Source organism: Xenopus tropicalis, chromosome 1 (genome assembly GCF_000004195.4).
Source record: "Xenopus tropicalis strain Nigerian chromosome 1, UCB_Xtro_10.0, whole genome shotgun sequence".
Taxonomy (NCBI): domain Eukaryota; kingdom Metazoa; phylum Chordata; class Amphibia; order Anura; family Pipidae; genus Xenopus; species Xenopus tropicalis.
The window spans coordinates 128,057,833-128,075,859 of NC_030677.2; the positions used below are offsets into that span (position 1 = coordinate 128,057,833).

Sequence of the window (18,027 nt, forward strand, 5' to 3'; positions counted from 1 at the left end):
AAGAAGCACCTGCTTTGAGGCCACCGGGAGCAACATCCAAGGGTTTGGGGAGCAACATGAGCCACTGGTTGGGGAACACTGTACCAGAGGGTACTTGAGGATTATTTGAGACAGTTAGAAGTCTGAAGCTCAATGAGTGGACCCTTTGAAAACTGACAATGACCCTAAACATTCCAGAAAATCCACCAAGGAATGGCTGGTTCTAGAATGACTGTACTGAGTGTTGGGTCAAGGTTTCTAGCACCTTATGCAAGGCACTCTAGAACCATTACCCAAAACACTGCCATTTCTTTACCACCTGGACTTTATTACTCAGATTTCTTTAAAACTTTAATGAAAACAGTAACACAAAACGGCAACCCAAACCTAGAATCTATAAATGCTTGCAGGATAGTCAGTGCTGTAGGTTCTAAGGTACTCAAGGAGAAGGTATAAGTAACAAAGGAGAAAATCTTGCAACATGCACCATGGCGATGACATAAAATGTCAACACTATTTAAAACCTACAATGCCAATTTCAGATTAAATAACATACCATCCTTTTCCTGACTACTATGGTCTCAACCCATAAATACAAATATGGGATCTATTATCTGGAAACTCCTATGTTTCAAAGCATCCTATTTAAACAATTCTCATTTTACACGTGCGATTTTATTTTAAAGCAAAGCAAATATTATATTTGATGGTAACACTGGTATAAATCCAAATTGGAGGGTTTTTAATCCATTACATTTTTTGTACTAGCGTTAAGAAACGGTAATCCAAATTATGAAAAAACCCAGGTCCCACGCATTCCTGATAATAGATCCCATAAACACACAAACTGTTACACAATAAACACCAGAGACAAATTTTTAAATACATATTTCATTTTAATTCTGAAAAGATTCTCCAGTGTTTTGTTTTTTTGTTTTTTTAATAGGGAGTAAACCCTCTGCATACCTCTATAAAAAAGGCCAGTCAAGACAGATTTACAGTTGCATTCACACATACAAAATTCATTTAAGTTTAGAAATTATTTGGCAATTTGATATGTATAACCCGTTTGTAACTTTGTCTATTGCCATTTGCCCCAACCATTGGAAAAATAACAAATGAAAAACCCAAAACTGTTTACAGAAACATATTTACAATTGAAAATATTTCAAAGTGCTTCAGAATTGTGATTGTGTTTCTTCTAAGGATATGTACAAACTGCCTATACACATATGTACAGGTGAACTTACTACATATAGCACAATTTCTGGGATATGGCTTTTTATGGAAAGTGCTTTATACAGTACTTGACCTATTGGAGGACTGGGTGTTAATACTGGAAGGAGAAACAAAGAAAAAAAAATAAGTGGTGAGAAGAGACAAAAGGATTGGGAGCGAATAGTTTAGAGGTAACCATATCAAGGGCTGAACATTGTTGATAAATATTTACAAGAGGTCTCCAATGCAGGCAGTGTGTCCATTCATATCTTCACACAACTCTTCTGTGCACATTCTCTCATGGATGGAGGTGGACAGGTTGTTCAGCCACTGGTGTGGTTACCATCCAGAATACAACAAAATCCCTGTTGAAGCAGTGTAGTCTAAAGGAGGATGGTGAATGCCAATCAAGAATGACCATACTCAAGACAGGTCGTCGTCTGTGTTTACAACAGAGATCTGAGGGGGCAAAGACAAAATGTTAAAAAAGTTTGTAAAATATTAATGTCTAAATTAAAACATGTTCAGCTAAAGGTGTACTTGTTTAAAGGGACAGATGTGAATGACACGCAGGATCTGCATAATAAAAAGTAGGAAGATAAAAGCATAACACAAACTAGCCTTTAAGTCACTGACCCCAGTAGAGAAAAAATGCAGCTTAACAGAAAATGATTTGGGTTTATACACATGACTGAACCACGGGTCTGCAACACTCACTTTTTGATAGCACATCCCTCAGAAAATAAAATAACTTACTGCTGGATACGTGTGGCCTATATTCCCACCATGCCTTCCGATATCTATTGCCAGGTCCTCCTCTGTTGTCTTTAAGTACACTGGATTATCAAAGTTCATGCTTTTCATATTCTTCTGTTGCCAGTTGCGCCACATCAGATAACCCCCAGAGGCTGCCATTGCTATTAACACTTTGAAACAAGATGACATACAGAAAGTTATTCAATGGAGCACTAAAAAACAAATCACTGAATTTCCATTCAGTAAAAGGTTCACTTTTTGCTGAAACAGGGTAGGGATATTAAAGGAAGACTTAATTCTCTATTGTTTTACATTTTTCTCTAATGGATCCCAACTGAGAAATGGCATTGAACAGTCCCAACAGAAAGCAAAGGGGAGAAATGATTTCATCTCAGACTGCTGCTTAGAGAGCTATATTGAAATGTCTTAATATAACACAAAAGTATATTATGCTAGACATTATGACAAAGACATTGAAAACCCCTGCAATCATTGCTGCTGCAGACTTTGGTTCAAGTCCCCCTTTAAAGAGCAACATTTGATCAGATCCCCTTGTTCATTAGCCCTTCAGGCTGACCCTACTAGCCCCATATTTTAAGATAAGGACAATTAGTTAAATAGGATGGTATTTGACAACTATGCACATGATGCCAAGCATGACATGACATGAGCAAATGACTGAATATTTACCAGTTTAAGCCTATATAGACTAGGTTACAAAACTGTTACCAAATACAAAAGTATACTAAAAGTTATAAAAATAATTGGCATAATACATAATTTTGGACATTAACTTGAATTCATCTCCCACAATACAGTCAAGTTTCAAATCTCATTGATATGCACATATTTTGCAGAAGAAATTAATATCTGCCTTAAATAGGCCAATAAATGTTTAAAATGGAGCATTCGTTTGGTTAGGGAAAACCTTCAACAGCAAAATCATTCAATTCTAATCACAAACTGCTGTGAGGAAGAATAACTGTTGGATTCTTGGAAGAATGTACTTACAGAGGGGAAGAATCGCCCATGCAGCAGAGGTTCCTTTGGCAGACAGATTTACCTCATGTATAGAATTAGTGTCATTATCACCTACAAATGAGAAAACAAAAAAATCCCTGCATCAAACACCTGTACAGGACTGGAAACCCACAAACAAGGGTTACACAACATTTGCACAGTCATGAAATTATATTCTTATGGCTAAGGGAAGTTAGTATGTATATTGTAGGAGAATTCTGCTAAGACATTCTCTACTACAACAGAATCGGCGACCCAGATGCATTCTGTTGTAACCAAGTACAGGCCACGGACTTTGCAACATTCACACTAAAAAACAAAATCTGTATGTACCAGTGACACTTCTCAAGAGTCAATTTATGGTTCTGCAGTTTTCGATCAGCTAATATATTGGCCAGCAGCTTTCAGTTTTAGTGATTAAATGTATACTCTAAAACAGTTAACAGATTACATTATTTCATTTAGTCTACAGTTCTAATATGTAAAAAGCCTCCGTTATGAACTTGGCAAATATTAGAGACACAAGTCAGACATACAAGAGACACTATGGCAAACCTATGCAGTTGCAGATCAAAAACTTAGTTTATTCACATTAAGATGGTCATCTTGTTTTTAGATATAAAGCCAAGGGGAAAATGCAGGATATGGAATATACTGAAGCAATGGAAATTCTACAACTTAGTCTGACAATGGTTTACACAATATTTTGAAAATATAAATTATTATATATAGCTCAAGTGCGCAGAAAGTGCTGCCTACAATGTAAGGCCAGTGACAGTGGCTTTTGTGTCACAGTGACCTCCATTTGCCCTGACAGGTGGATGCAATGCCAGTCAGTGCATGCAGAAAATGGATCAGCCTTTTAAACACCTGCAGAGTGCGCTACTAGCCTAAAAGTAGTTTCCCTGCCCAGTGTCGGACTGAGATGGCAGGGGCCCACCAGAAAACCCTGGACAATGGGCCCACACAAAACTTTAATTTCTCCTCTCCTCCCTTAGTCTTTCTAGTCTCTTTTCTCTACATACTATACACTATTCTTCCATCCATCAAGCTTCCTTGTTCCCATACAGAAATAGGGAATGACCATGAATTAGGCTAAATAGTTGGAAGCAACTGACACCTGGGCCCACCGGGAGTTTTCCTGGTATCCTGGTGGGCCAGTCCGTCACTGTCCCTGCCTAATCACTGCCATGGATATTGTAATAGTATGGGGGGGGGGGTTGCGGTTGAGTGCCACTGCATAGTTTAGGGAATGATGCTCTCTCCTTCACTGCTTAGCCTCGGCACAGTGCCACTGGGGCTGCAACCTAAGGGCCCCCCACCCAAGTCACAAACTCCTTCAGTTGCCGCCAGCCACCATGCCCCGCCTACCTTCTACCTCTTTGTGACCACAAGGATGGGGGTTGAGAACTCAAGGTTCCTGGCGGGGAGCAGGCCTGGGCTGGCAAGGCCAACAAAGTTTTTCCTCTAGTGTCCTGCCTGCCCAGTCTCACCCTGTCCCCCTGCCAAAGGAATTATCACCTAGCAAGCTTGACATTTTTTCTAAGCAACTTTTTTGCTTGCAAATATAATTGCAGTAGTAAAAGCAGTATGTCTCTCTGCTGTTTTCTGTACTGCTGGTTATGAAACACTGCACTAGTTAGCTCCCCTACAGCCAAGATTCATCTTCCCACAATGCCTTGCACATTTCTGAGATACTTCTTTAAAGGTCTGCTAATCACAGGACAGAACTAAACCCTAAAAATGAATATGGTTAAAAATGCCATATTTTATATTCTAAACTCAGCCTAAAGTTTCAGCATCTCAATAGCAGCAGTAATCCAGTGTTGACAGTTGTCACAGGAGCTCCCCATCATGGAAAGTGTCTGACACTTGTATGCTCACTGTGCTCTTAGCAGCTGTTGGGAAGCTAAGCTTAAGGGTTGTCTCAAATTATCAAGCAGAAAATTAGGTTTACTGGTCATAGAAGCTGACGCTACAGGGCTGATTAGATTGAGGTTAATTTTGCTGGTTTTGGAGGTACCATTTAATGAGCAAGTGAATGAATTTCTAATTTGCCATATATTGTATATATAGTATCTTGTGCATCAGTCCCTAAGCTCAGTAACTGACAGCACCACAGAGTATATGCAGTGAATCAGCAGAAAAGAAGATGGGGCGCTACTGAGGGCATCTATGGAGGCACAGATCTCTGTGGTTGCCTTGGGTTGATACAGAAGCCCAAAACAATGTGCAACATTTCTAGCTTTCTACTTTACTTAAGCTTTAGTTCTCCTTTAAAATGGCATTGTAAGAAACTTGCGGCTGGCAGTGGCTGCCTACTGTAAAACAGTGTCAGTGCAGTGGAGGTAACAGCAAACAACAACCACGCCAAATATTTTTATAAATCACTTCTATTTAATTTAACCCTTTGATCTTGCCATACGACATGTTGCTAATAGAAATGCAGCTTAGTGTAGCCGTCAGAAAGATTTTACAAGCTCTGGCACATAGGCAGAGGGTGATTTTGTTTTGGGAGGCTAAGGTTGCCCTTACATGTCAGATGTAGCAAATTTTGCACTGGTGTAAAAATAACCCTATAATTACCTCCCAAAGCTCAGCTTTAGTTTTATAGAAAACACGCAGAAGCAGAGCAGGCACATTATATGCATTGTGTGACACGCTAAGAACATGATATGCAGTAAAAGGGCACTGGCAGGCAAAGTACGGCTTGCCACTCAACCCCACATCAATAAAATAATGTAGCCCAAATCACTAGCCCACAATAATAAATGATAGAAGCACATACAATATGTAATACCCTATGCACATTTTTGCTGCATAATCTGCCTTTCTATTAATTCCCTACATTTTTCCAATTTTTTTCCTGCTTTCCTTCACTTTCCCTTTTTCTTTTCATTCTTTCATCATTTCTGTGCATCTTTTACTTTTCTTCATACCCCAGGTATTTTTAAAATTCTTTTTTCCACTCGCCTCTCACTTCTTGCCAAGTCTGTAGTCACAAAACATGGGGAACCATGCTATTTTGTTGGCAGGGGACCCACACAAGTCCATCAGTCATCTGGCCCCACTGGGGAGGAGCTGGGGGTCGACCAAGCCTACACCCAAATACTACTTACAATCTAGACAAATCCCAAATGTCTTGTTCCCTTTGCAGCCCTTGGGGGCCCCCACCTCCTCATTGCCCCCGACTGAACTTCCCCCATGAAAGCCCTGCTTCTGGCTAGGTATCAATCATTCCACAATTTATTTTATCACCCTTCCTGTATCTCCAAATTACTTATGCTCTTCTAAATGCTCTCACTTATGCCTCTCCAATCCCAATTTTTTTTTTTCTTCCCTTTAACCTTTTTGTCTGACCTCTTTCCATCTATTTTCTATACTATGTTCCACCATTATTCCCTATAATCTTTTATAATTGTGTTTTTCCCCCTCATGTTTGAGTTTACCACTTCTGCAGTAAAATCTATGCCTATAGTCTTTAATGCTGCTAGATATGCCCTTGAAGGTTAAGTCCAGGTACAGCCGTACAGGCATTACCTGGAAGGAAGTTTAAAGTTCATCCTCTAGCCAATCAGATCAGAAAAAGCTGTACTGGGACTTAAGCTGTACAGACGCATGTAGGTAGAAGATACCTGAGCTTGAATGTACATGAGAAAGGAAATAACAAACAGGAGATAATGGCTCCTTTTGCTGGCTTATTTTGCTAGTTCCTACCTTGGGAGGGTTTTTTTCTCCTTTTTTGTTTAAATTAAGGCATCCGACTGGTTTAGGGAGCCTTAGCCCCCCCCAAAGCCTTAATGAAAATCTGCCTATGTTCTGGCACTTAAATTGTTAATGCACGTCAGAAAGCTGAAGCTTTTCTTAAAAAAAATTAATTGAACCCTGTACACCCCTAAAAGCAGCAGACCGTGAATAATAATTAAAAAAAAAGGCAGCAACAAGTACTTTGTGACAGGGGTCGATACATGATTGTCACTCAGAATGGTTTTACATATTATATTTGTGTATATTTACACACAAACAAGTCATGTGATATTCTTGCACACACAGCAGCAGTTTGGACAATTAGAACCAACCGGATTCACACTGTGTGCACAATGCAGTGGTTACTAATAAAGGAAATAGCACTGCATATAGAAAGTGTCATACAGAATGCCCGACATGTCATGTGGCTGGAAAAGATATGACCACCAGCTGTGACCAAGGTCATAAGACTCATAACTCTCTTGCAAGTTTACAATTTCTTTGCCTGGCTGAGGAACCAGCTCTTGTGGATGGTTTATGGGATGTTCCATTTCCTAGGTATGTTAACAGCAAAACAGAATATGGTGTTGAGAAGAAACATATGGAGAAAGACAAACTGTGGTATAAAGATCAGCTCTAAAGTAATGGTAGTGGCAGAGAATTGGATTGTCATTTAAAAGGAAATGACTAGTATAAACAGCCTCCATAATTGTTTTTGCTTCTCATGGAACAGGGCATGAACCAACATTTTACAAAAATCTTTTACATTAGGCATGTTTAATGTTCAGTCCTCCTTCAGGACTCATGCTCTAATATAACATAATACCACATGCCCAGTGACAAGGGGCTAGACTGGCTTACCATCTCAAAAATAGTTCTGAATATAGATTTCGGTTTAGCACTTACCACTTGGAAGTGGTTTTTTAGGCAATATTCCTGTAGGTTTGACAGTGTGATCCATAGTAGCTTTACTACCTTAAAACAGATAAAAATGGTAAGTTTTGCAGTGTTGATCGAACATCATAAAAAGGAGCCATCCAATCAGAGGGAGACTGCCTATTGATGTGAAACAGCCCCATTCATTCAAATGATTTTTGTTCCATAGCAAAATTATATAATTCTGATCTTATACATTTAAAATGTGGGTTCTGTGGGACAATGATACAAGGTCAACATTTAATGAACACATGGAAAACACTCAACACATTAGAAAGCAAGTGTCAGGACACCACAGTTTGAAAAATAGTAAATTGTTACCAATGAAAAAATTCCCATTTCCTAAAAACACTTTTGCATTTACCCAGGCTCATTAATACTTATTGAAAGGTTTACATTAAGGTACAATCATATTAAATAGTCAGAAGGGGCAACTTATACAGTATTGCAGAAGGGCAAAGAGGACCGCAATATTAATGCAGATTTATTCTGGATTCTGATATGTTATATACACCTTCGTTAAAGAGAGATCTAACAAGTCTTCAAGTTATGTAGTCCCTTTATACAAACTAACCAAGCAAAGAGTATAGTTCACATAAAATGGACAGGAACCATCTGATTTTGTGTACTTTTGATTCTTGATTTTTAGGTTGAACACCAAGATCCTGGGGCACTAAGATAGATGCTAGATTGCACCAGTGCAGTTACAAAAACAGACCTTTGTTTTAATTTTCAACATGTTGTAATCCAATCAAGACAAACTGAATAAGTCTGCCCCACTGAAATACAACTTTTCAGGTCTATAGATAATACAAGAAGCCATGGTTTCACATTTATGGCCCTCTGTTCAAGATAGATAACATTGTACAGGCATGAGACCCCTTATCCAGAAACCCATAATCCAGAAAGTTCCGAATTACGGAAAGGCCATGTTTAAATGAATTTTAGCAGACGTAAGTTATGAAGATCCAAATAATGGAAAGATCCCTTATCCAGAATGCTCAGGACCTGGGGTTTTCCCAGATAAAAGGTCCCATACTTGTACTGTTAAGTGCTTATTCACAAATACTGCTGTCACTCCATTCACCATACCTGGCCTGCAGCTCCTTCCTCCATTCAGTTCAAAGCCATCAGGACAAACACAAGTATACTTAGGTGAATTATCACTTATCTGTGGAGCAGGTAAACACAGATATTTACAGCCGCCATTTTCTATCTGTTCATTGCACCAGTTTCTACCTGTTGATTAAAGCATTTATGTGTAAATATACTGTCTTGAATTCAAGCATTTGAAAGTAAGCAGCTAGCATGAACTAAAATCACTGCATGGCCTGTCCAAATAGGAAAACCCACATTCAAAACCACAAAGGTTTCCACAATAAGCATCAAGTACTAAAACTGCCATGTATGTATGACAGAAAGATCCTAATGGGCAATAAAAGCCTCACCAGAGATACAGTACTGCTATGGTAGTGAAGATCACACTAGAAGGTGCCCATTGCCGAGCACCTGCTCTGGTTGAGCTGTTAGTCCCAGACTGGAAGGCCTGCAACAGCCCAACAACTTCATTTCCCAAGTTTATTAAAACATTTAAGACTTTCCATCTCAAAAGCTTCTGCAACAAAGCATGAACAGACTGGGTTAGATTTGATTTTTTCTTAAATAGGCTAGCTCTCAAGAAAAAACGTGATTACATATAAAAAAATAAATAAAACATTGACTTTGAAAATTTGTAAAGTCACCCTCTTGGTCTTTTGGCAAAATGCAGTAGGCATGCCAGTTAACATACCTAGGGGCTGGACAAGTTCATGGTAGACTATAACATCTTGGGCCTCATTTAAATTGTTGACTAAAGTTTCCAGTTCTTGGCCAGAAAATTTGTTGGCCCCATAGATTGCTTCATTCTCACCATCAATCCAATAGACACGATCCTAATAAGGAGGTAATGAATCTATTAGAAGAGTAAAATATCTACAAAATAAATGCAATTAGCAGGATGGCATGAAATTTTTTTTTTTTTTTTTTTTAAACACTGTTAACTATTCTGAACTTCAGTACACCTTGTACTTGGTACATATTAGCTGTCACCACATGACAAACAGTATGGTGTAAAAATAGAAAGAGGAAGGACTTTATAAACCCAACTGAAGTGTAGACTAAGGACATGGTGACAATTTTCTTGTGCTATTTCATTGGTAATGATAGATAAGGTACAATCCCATGTTTGTTATATTTGTGGCATTAATACAGTTGAAGACCAACATGTTCTCATCCACAGGGCAAAAGTAAAGTTAAAACTTCCTGCAATAACCCTAATAGCTAAATTATAATTTAAGATTTGTGTGGTTAAGGGTATATTATGCCATTATATGTAACTTTCCAAGATGTGCTTATTACACAGTAATAGGCTATTACTTTAAAATAGTGGTTGCTGAACTTTCAAGTTCAAGCTCCCTTTGGGACCTGTCCAAAGGTTGGGTCTCCATTAGCTCATAGATTACAGATACAGGAACAAAGCTATTTATCATTCACACATAATATCTAGAACAGCAAGCGAGTTTTAAATCTCATCCCAATGGATCTTCAAGCTGGGATTTCAGGTGTATCTAGGCAAAGATTGAGAATGCCTAACTGACTTTCAGACAGACCTCCCTGTCACTGGAAGCCTTACAGATTGGAAACCAGTGTTTTAGAAGTTTTCTGTGCAATCCAGTATTCAAGTAATAGCCATGCCCTCAATGCTACAAGGCACACTGCCTGCTAGCTTTAAGTTATAGCATCCTTATACGTCCCTCCCCCAACACACGGTGCCCAAATGCTGGATACTATGATAGTCTAAACTAAGTAACATACAAATTTCAAGTGTTTATACCTCAAATATAGTAAGTGCAAGAGGATGAGCAAGGAACTCATGAGACTTCAGAATGACCCTGCGATCCAGACCATTGAGGTCCACACTAGAAAGTGTATGGAGTTTGGAATCAACCCAGTACAAACGGCTTTTTACCACATCTATGAAGAGGGAAAAACAAGCATAGTTATGATTGCACAGATTAAATCAGGAGCAGGCAAACTTATGAAAAGTTTATCCTACCAATTGCAATGCCGCTAGGTCGTTGCACGTCTGCGGTTACAAACTGTTGTCTGTCTATACCATTCATTCCAGCTTTTTCAATTTTGGCAGGCTCTCCCCAGTCGGACCAGTAAATAAATCTTGGGGGAAAAAAAAATTGTAAAAAAACCTCAGACCAAAATATCAATATAAGCTAGAAGCTGTGTGCAATACTCATTATACATTCACAAAGCCACAAGTCCTTTTAGGGCACAATTTTGGAATCAATTACCATTTAATTCATTTACCAGTATGCCAACTGTGGGCTTGGAATCATGCTAATGCTTTGCCTTTACCTAAACGCCAAGCAATTTCTACATGACCATGATGTAATTAAAATGTTGTAGTTTTACTTGTTGGGGGATGGGTGAAGAGCGTAATTTCTGGGGTGGCAAAGGTTGCGTTCCACAAATCCCAGAATCTCTCCCAACAGGTTAGCTGATGTAATGGTGGGAGTATTACTTGGGATGGGGAGCCTTGATACTGCAAATGCTGCATAAGTTCTTCCAGCTCCCACCCAATTTGCAGAGGCAGATCTTCTCCTAAGCTGCACTAGAACCTCCTCTATTGATAAGCGCCACAAGCTAAATAACCTGACCCGATGTGTTAAAAAAAACACAGAAAAGGTCCCTAATGGGTGAGAACTGAATCAAATAATGTTACACTTAATAAAATAATCCCACATTTCCTTCACTACAGTTCTCCGTTCTGTGTTAAAAGCATAAAAACCTACCCAGAAATCGGATCAACAGCAATGGAGGTTGGATCCTGTAACCCCGAATTGAACAAGGTTTTCCTTTTTGAGCCATCAAAATTAGACACTGAAATTGTCTTTAAACCAGTATCCATCCAATATATGTTTTTATAGATCCAGTCAATTGCTATTGCTGATGGACTGTGCACATCTTCCACAACCTTGATATGGGTGCCTACTTTTTCCCGGGTGTCAAATGGGGCGCTTGAGGGGAGAAAAAAAAAATTCATATGAATAAAGGTTAGGTTAGTTAGAAGCCACAGGAAAGTTACTAAGGGTAATAAGGCACACATTTTATTTTAGAACCACTCTGCTCCTGCTGAACAGATTGGAGAAAGGTTCAGATACCACTCCATACCATTTTCAGAATAGCACTGTGGCATGGCCTTTCAAACTAAAAATGCCAGGCCATCTTTCATTTGCCATTTTAGACAAGAGCCAGTGCACCTTCAGAGCAATGAAGATACAAATAGTAAGAGTGGTGGTATTACACTTTTCAAATTCCAAATGCAAAAAGCAAAACTTAAAACCATCTGGATATGTGGGTGGGAAAGGGATAGAATGCGACCTAATTGTGGAGCAAGGATAATACACTACTTAAAAAATGCATAAATTGGAAAACTGCAAATAAATCACAAACCGGAATATAGCTTTCTGGATAGTGTCTGCCCAAAATAAGCTTTGTTCTTTGATATCGGCATCCAGGGCTACTGTATTCCTTAACTGCTCCACCAACTGGATGTATTCTTTTCTTTCAAGTCCCACCTTCCGGATATCTCGGCGGTTGGTAAATATTAGACACGGCTCCCTTCCTGCGCGAAAAAAAATTAAATTCACCAGGTGCCTCTCTCCAAATAAAAAAAAAAAAAAAGCCATACACTGCATTGACTCATTTACCATCTGGAACATGAAATAAGACTATTTTAAAACTAGTTTACACAAATTAACTATCCCACTCAGGCAGTTTGCCAGTTACACTGCCTCAGATTTCCCTACAGCATTCCCAATGTATGCTTTACAGTTTGATCCCCTAGGAGTGCACCTCTGATGGAACAGAATTGCAAGCACTCAGCATTTTCATATTTCAAACATATTTCAAGCTGGTGTAGGACTGGTAAATTCTGTTCTGCTTCTCAGTTGCTGCAATTGCCTACCACCATCAGCCTAGTGCCAAAGTTTTGTAATATAAAACAGGATGCAATCCATTTACTCAGCAATAGCAATAGGACATTTGGAGAAGGAACTTACCTACTGCCTTGCAAACACCAGTGGATGGATCCATCTGATATCCTTTACTGCATTCACATTTGTAACCACCTTTCAGGTTCACACAGATCTGGCTGCAGATTTCCGGGTTTTGGCATTCATCTATATCTATTTAAATAGCCACAAGTTCTGATTACACCACCATCCTTTATCAAGCATCTGAATGGATCTATGGGAAAATGTCTTACCTCCACATGTTTTCCGATCAATTAGCTTAAAGCCAGCAGTGCAGTCACATTCATAGCCAATCACCAGGTTATGGCATAAATGAGAACAGCCACCATTATTCACTTCACATTCATTGACATCTGTAAGGAGCAAGAGACCAAGTGGTAGTACAGGTATCTGACCCCTTATCCGGAAACCAGTTATCCAGAAAGCTCCGAATTACGGAATGCCCGTCTCCCATAGACTCCATTTTAATCAAATAATTCAGAATTTTAAAACAGATTTCCTTTTTCTATGTAGAAATAAAACAGAACCTTGTAATTGATTCCAACTAAGATATAATTAATCCTTATTGGATGCAAAACAATCCTATTGGGTTTAATTTATGTTTTATTGATTTTTTAGTAGACTTAAGGTATTGAGATCCAAATTACAGAAAGACCCCTTATCCGGAATACCCTTGGTCCCGAGCATTCTGGATAATGGGTCCTATACCTGTATGTAATTTTATTGACTATAATAGTGGTTTTTAGGCACCATTGTTTCAAAGCTCACAATCCTTTGCTCTTCGGGTTAGTAACACTATGGGGCAGATTTATCAAAATGCGAGCTTAGAGCGTAATACATAAAAACTCACCTGTGTTCCATTCATTCCTTTGGGAAGCTCACATTTTGATAAATCTGCCCCTATGTGTTTTAGTGGTCTATATCTCAAAACATGCCAATCATCTTGCTCTAGAACTATCAATGGCAGCCAAGAAACATCTACTCCTTACCTTATTCTAGAAGCCTAGAGGGCAGTCCCTCAAACTGGGAAAACACTAGCTTGTGGGAATTTAAAAATTTTAAAAATCTCAGGTGTAAGGAACCCATAGTAATAAGTATCTTATGCACTTTGCTATGTAATAATGTACACACAGCAAGTGGGGTTTTCACATCACTTGCTACCTGCCATAATATATTTATTCTATGATGAAAAGGGGTAACAGCAAACAGTAAATTAAGACAGGTATGCAGTTTCATCTTAGAATGTAAACTCACTTACATTTCTGCTCTGAACGTATAGCTTTGTTAACTTCTTACATTCGAAATTAATGCAACATTTAAAGTTGGATTCAATTAGAAGGGTCACCTGCTTTAATAGGCCCTAATCTAGTACAGTCAGCAATGCTGTACAACTGGAAACAGCCTTGCATACAGAGGTTAAAGCCAGTCAGGTCTGCCATTGCCCACATAACTCAATTTCAGGGGTTTATTTCACCAGTGAAAATTTATGAGGGGGGGGGGGGGTGCTGACAACAGAAGGTTAGGGACATAGCAGCTGTGTATGAATGATACAAACAGCAGAATGCCAGCATCACATACAGAACAAAGGTTATATTTTAATTTGGGTGACAAAGTTAATTTTGCCACAGTCAAGTCAGTGCTTTAAAGATCTACTTTAGCGCTGTATTTTTATTGGCATTTGCATGTTTTCTAGTGGACAAAACTGTAGCAATTCCTTGCCAGTCACACTTTCTTTGCTTATGCTCATGCATGTTTCAAAGTGGTTAATACGGAACATAAAAAACCCCACATTTATAACAGTCACATATCTGCTTTTCAAGGCTTCATTCGGTTACTATAAAACATGGATACATCTTCCTCAAAGCACAGGTACAAATAAAAAGAGGGAAAATGGGGAAAGAAGCCCTTTACACCCTTAAACATAGTTTGGTTTTGTGATGACACGTGTGTCATTTTCTTCTGTTGAAGTCATGGCATAAAGGTTCTCCATTTAGCAAAAAGTCATAGGGCAAACTTAAAACTATGGGGAAGAGTACTGTATCACATTCCATTAAATATTTGCCATCAAGTATGTAACACTGGCCATACCTCATCAACTATATTGCCTGTGTGCTGCCCACAGGGAATGTCTGCTGGTCACAGTAAACAATCCACCCCACTGTCTCAAGGCTATATAAAAATGTATCTATTCACACTGACTCAAACCTTTAGTCTGACAGCACCTGAACAGCCAAATTGCTTAGATGAACCAAAATTTATAATAGGCTGGATCCATTAACACAACCAAAATGCATTAAGAAAATTATAGTTTGAGTCAGATATCATTTAATCTTGTGTCGCTGTTCTCAAGTTGACCGTCCGGTAGATGCAGGAGAACTATACACAGCAAGCATTCCTTGCATCATGTCACATGATAATTGCATCTGTTCCCAGCATCCTTTGTGCTTTAAAAAGAGAAACCTAAATTAGCCAACCAGCATGTTGCACTCTAAATTGTGGCAGGGCTGGATGGTCTATGAAGACCACACCAGCCAGTCATGCATTAAAAGCATATCGTAAGTAATAGCAGAGAAGAGACAGAAGCTGGCCTTAAGACAAAGTGCTTCTCATTAGCATTGGCCTCATTTACACAACCTCTTGGAATATCAGGAAGTTACATGCCTCCCGTGTACTTACTGCCTATGGGATTGTGGAACATTTTAGAACATAGCACCAACTCAGTTGTTACTTCAGTAGAGAAAGCAAAAATGTTTTACCAGCAACTTACACTCAAAGCAATGGAAAGTCAGAAACCTTAAAACCAGAAACATCATTTTCTTAGCAACCAGGTAACCAAGTCCTACCCCACAGTACAACTTGTCTGATCAGACTTCAGATGTAAGCCATCGACAAGGAGCATCAATTTTCCCAAGGCATCCTAACCAACAACTTGCCTTATGCAATTCCACACCCAGCTGCATGCTTCAACAGTGTCTTTTAGACAAGACCTAGGAAAGACTAAACAAAAAACACAAGTGTGTTTGCCCTGCACCTTCAAATATTTCTTGAAAAGAAAAATCAAGCTAAATTTTCACACAGTTAATATGTTTAGCATACAATAGTTTTAATATTTATCATTATGAAAATGAAAGTTTTGCAGAACACAGAGCATAGCCTCCAATGGCCGGGAAGTGCCAAAATATGGTAATAACTCAGTGTAACGAATATAGCAAACACTAGCAGTGAGACCAAGATTGCCAGAAAAGGTAAATTTGAACAAATAGACCCCATAGCCCATAGGACTGACACACAGGAAGTCTATCACCACAGTAACAGACTAAATTATTAAACAGAAGTCCACCTAATAGGGCATTTTCACTGCCGAGGCCAAAAATAGTAGCAGTCTAAATGCCCCGAGTGTCATTAGCCTTTATTGCAACCATGAATGGTAGCCCCCAGTGACTGTATAAATAGTTTATATAAACTACAGCTTCATAAGCCAATATATAAAAATGCACATTATCAGCTAATTACATACAAATGCATACAAAATCCATTTCGTTATGGTGCTACAGGATCATAAAATAATAAACTGAACACAACATAACGAAGTTTTGGAAATATTTATACATGCACTAGTATCAAAATAGCTAAATGTATTTCACTAGTTTTAGGATGGGATCAGACTTACAGCATTCCTTTATTGGCTCATCACTCCAGTCCTTGCAGTCTTTTTGCTTGTTGCAAACCTTGGCAATATCGATGCACTCTCCAGATCTGCACTTGAATTTACCAGGTCCTGAGCACTGATTGACTGAAGACGGTCAGTATAAGGGAAATGAGGGATAACCATGAGAGAGAAGCTTATCGATTTTGCTGAACAGACATAACACCGCAAATAAAGCCACTTTTATTATGTGCCCACCATTTTTACAGCGTATTTCATCAGTACCATCAAGGCAGTCTCTCACACCATCGCATTGTCTACTGCCATGAATACAATTTCCATCTTCACATTTAAATTGGTCTGGTTGGCAAGTACGAGATGCTGCAACAAAATAAAAGTAGCAGTAGGTAACTATTGAACATCCTGAATAGACTAGGATTAGTGCTAGACTTATACATAGTAGACATTAAAAAGGTACCAAGTCTATAAACAAACCCTAGCAATTTTTTCTTACATTTTGAAATATAATGGCTTCCCTTACAATTGAGAATGCTTTTATAGCAACATTTCCCCTTTAAAGTAATTTAGAAAATACTGTTTACTCCATTCTAAGCACATGAAAACAAACTTTTCAGGTGGAAGAGCAGGTCCACCTGTCACTGCTACATCTGTACATTTCCCATAGAAACACTGACAGACATTTTAACTGCAGAGGTTTTCAGCAACAACCACTGGTTTTCTGTTATCCATCGTTGACCTCGTAGTTAAATTAGTTAATTTTCCTTTTACTTGAACTGTCTCAGCTGTAGCTGCCATATTACTTGATATGCCAAGAGATTAGCTCTAAATTCACCTTAGACTTCATATTTGATGCAGACATTAAGATGCTGTGTGGCATCATTTTCAATTTTGTGTGGTGTAAGAATTATTTTCCTTTCCATATTTAGTCTACCTATCCTGAAATTTCAATTGCTATTAGGCTACTGGGGTCCGGGACACTTGGAAACAAAAAATATTTGCCATTCTGTCAGATTATTTTTACAATTTATCTTAAGCAGCATTCTATTATTCATTTCCTATTAAAAGCACATGTCAACCCAAAAAAAACCAAAACATTTTTTTACCTAAGAAAACAATTCTAATATACTTTACAACATACATTCATTCCAAACTTGTAGTGGTTAATTTGTATATATTATTGCTATTAAAAAGCAGTGTTTATCCTTTTCTATTCCCTGCCCTGGTGGCTCTGGGCAATGAAACAATGTAACACAAGCCAGCAGACTAACAGACCTGTCTTGCTAGAGGAGGCTGGCTTTTCCAACATTGTTTAAATAGTCATAACCAGGAGTTAATCAAATGCTGCCTTCAATAGCATTTATATTTACTAATAACTTAAAGCACTACAAGTTTAATAAATTCATACTGCAAAGCTACTTAGAATTATGTTCTCCATTAGTTAAATTATTTTTTAGGTTGACATTTCCTTTAAAGTAATTTCATGTGGAATGAATTCCATTGTCTGCATCACACTAAATACTGGTATAGGCATTGGTTTTAAGGTTAGAATTAAGTTAAATTAAATTAGGTTAAAGATTCTCTAAGATTAATATGGAACTGGCCAGCACAACTAAAGAC

General features: G+C 38.4%; 1 protein-coding gene across 2 annotated transcripts in view; it reads right to left on the minus strand.

Moving 5' to 3' along the window:
- Positions 1 to 854: 854 nt before the first annotated feature.
- vldlr (very low density lipoprotein receptor) overlaps positions 855 to 18,027 on the minus strand; it is a 41,160-nt gene continuing 23,987 nt past the window's right edge. Inside the window, exons 6-19 of one of the 2 annotated variants that reach the window (XM_002934177.5) lie at positions 16,648 to 16,770; positions 16,414 to 16,536; positions 12,977 to 13,096; positions 12,771 to 12,896; positions 12,163 to 12,334; positions 11,502 to 11,726; positions 10,751 to 10,869; positions 10,529 to 10,668; positions 9,446 to 9,587; positions 8,749 to 8,895; positions 7,627 to 7,695; positions 2,965 to 3,045; positions 1,954 to 2,123; positions 855 to 1,656 (exon numbers count right to left, since the gene is read on the minus strand). In XM_002934177.5, coding sequence (XP_002934223.1) covers positions 1,621 to 1,656; positions 1,954 to 2,123; positions 2,965 to 3,045; positions 7,627 to 7,695; positions 8,749 to 8,895; positions 9,446 to 9,587; positions 10,529 to 10,668; positions 10,751 to 10,869; positions 11,502 to 11,726; positions 12,163 to 12,334; positions 12,771 to 12,896; positions 12,977 to 13,096; positions 16,414 to 16,536; positions 16,648 to 16,770 — 1,793 coding nt within the window. In that variant the 3' untranslated portion in view covers positions 855 to 1,620. The remainder of the gene's footprint in view (positions 1,657 to 1,953; positions 2,124 to 2,964; positions 3,046 to 7,626; positions 7,696 to 8,748; positions 8,896 to 9,445; positions 9,588 to 10,528; positions 10,669 to 10,750; positions 10,870 to 11,501; positions 11,727 to 12,162; positions 12,335 to 12,770; positions 12,897 to 12,976; positions 13,097 to 16,413; positions 16,537 to 16,647; positions 16,771 to 18,027) is intronic. The other variant, XM_004910790.4, reaches the window with a different exon arrangement.